Genomic DNA, 1,428 nt, shown 5'->3' on the forward strand with positions numbered 1-1,428 from the left:
CTTGTGGTTTTGAATGTGTTTTGTTATATTATTATACTCGATTAATCCCGCCGTCTAGCGACCAATGTATTTATAGTTTAGCTATTATATGTAGATTATTGTGAAGGTCTTTCACTCCCCCTAGTATCATCCCTTACCTATGTTATTATTTTGATTATAGTTTAAATACACTCACCTTGATTACCTATGTTATTGTAATGTTATGTTTCTTATACTGGTATTATTTGAAAGGAACGGATACTATCCGTTACATTAATACATTATAAACACCGTAACATTTTCATAATATTTTGATTTGTGATTTTGATCTAAAAAAAATTACTTAATCCTAGCCTGCATCTAGTACGTGGTCCATAGAGATATTATAATTATGTGATTGAAAAGAGATAGGAGTAATTTTATTTATGATTACAAAATTATATATAGCTACACGTACTTGTCTTTCACATTTCTCAATTCAAGACACCTTTTGTGCTGTAAAGTGTTTTTTTCTAATATGCTTAGCGTTTCACAAACATTATTTTTCTTTTGCAGCTAATATTTGCAGATCTTTAATACATTTTTTGAAGTTGTCATTTTCATTAATACTAGACTTTACATTGTCTACGATCCACTTTACCATAAATTTATGTTGTACCGTGCGTGTCAGATTAGCTAAATCCACTTGATAATCCAAACGTCTTTTTACCTTAAAATAAATAAAATATTATAGATATTTATAAAATACTTTTTTGCAATTAAATATAACACCTGGTTGTACGCTCGAATGAGCCGTCCACGATACGCAGCTTCCAACTGAATAGCTACGTTCTCTCGTTTAGCTCGAATTGTTTGGGTTTGTGCTTCAGTTCTCCACACTTCTATTTTTTGATGTTCAACCGTTTTCCTTAAACTGTCGATCTCACCTATTCGACTGGAACTACAAGACGCTTCATATTCCTAAATCAAATGAGATATTATATTAGTTAGTTATATTAAATTTCAAGAATTTAATAAAAATAATTTCAATCAATACATACGTCAATTTCTCTATCGATGGAGCTCGCCAAAGATGCTCCGAATTTTTTCCAACCGACATAAAATACTCCGATTGTAGCTAACACATATGGGAACTCATGGTCGACTACCCATATTTCCTTACTTAATAGAAAAGTCGTAATACCAGCAGCAAGAACGTATGGACCTAGAGAACAATTTTGTTTTCATGACAATTTTGATAACATTTACAAAAAAAATAAATAGTTTTAAACACATGAAAACGTTTAGTTAATGGTATATTTTAGAATATATTTTATAATAACACAATATTTTAAATTATTTTGGTATTATATATTACTATATATTAGGTATTATTATTAAATTTAGATTCATGATAATCGTATATATTACACAGTCAAAGGATGTGTATAATGTGCCGTATGGCACTAA

General features: G+C 29.5%; 1 protein-coding gene across 1 annotated transcript in view; it reads right to left on the reverse strand.

The window, feature by feature from the left end:
* Positions 1-517: 517 nt before the first annotated feature.
* Positions 518-1,428, reverse strand: part of LOC100569679 (ATP synthase subunit b, mitochondrial-like) — a 4,195-nt gene continuing 3,284 nt past the window's right edge. Inside the window, exons 3-5 of the mRNA XM_003240109.1 lie at positions 1,020-1,183; positions 751-939; positions 518-688 (exon numbers count right to left, since the gene is read on the reverse strand). Of these exons, the coding sequence (XP_003240157.1) occupies positions 518-688; positions 751-939; positions 1,020-1,183 (524 nt within the window). The remainder of the gene's footprint in view (positions 689-750; positions 940-1,019; positions 1,184-1,428) is intronic.

Source organism: Acyrthosiphon pisum, chromosome X, assembly GCF_005508785.2.
Source record: "Acyrthosiphon pisum isolate AL4f chromosome X, pea_aphid_22Mar2018_4r6ur, whole genome shotgun sequence".
NCBI classification, from domain to species: domain Eukaryota; kingdom Metazoa; phylum Arthropoda; class Insecta; order Hemiptera; family Aphididae; genus Acyrthosiphon; species Acyrthosiphon pisum.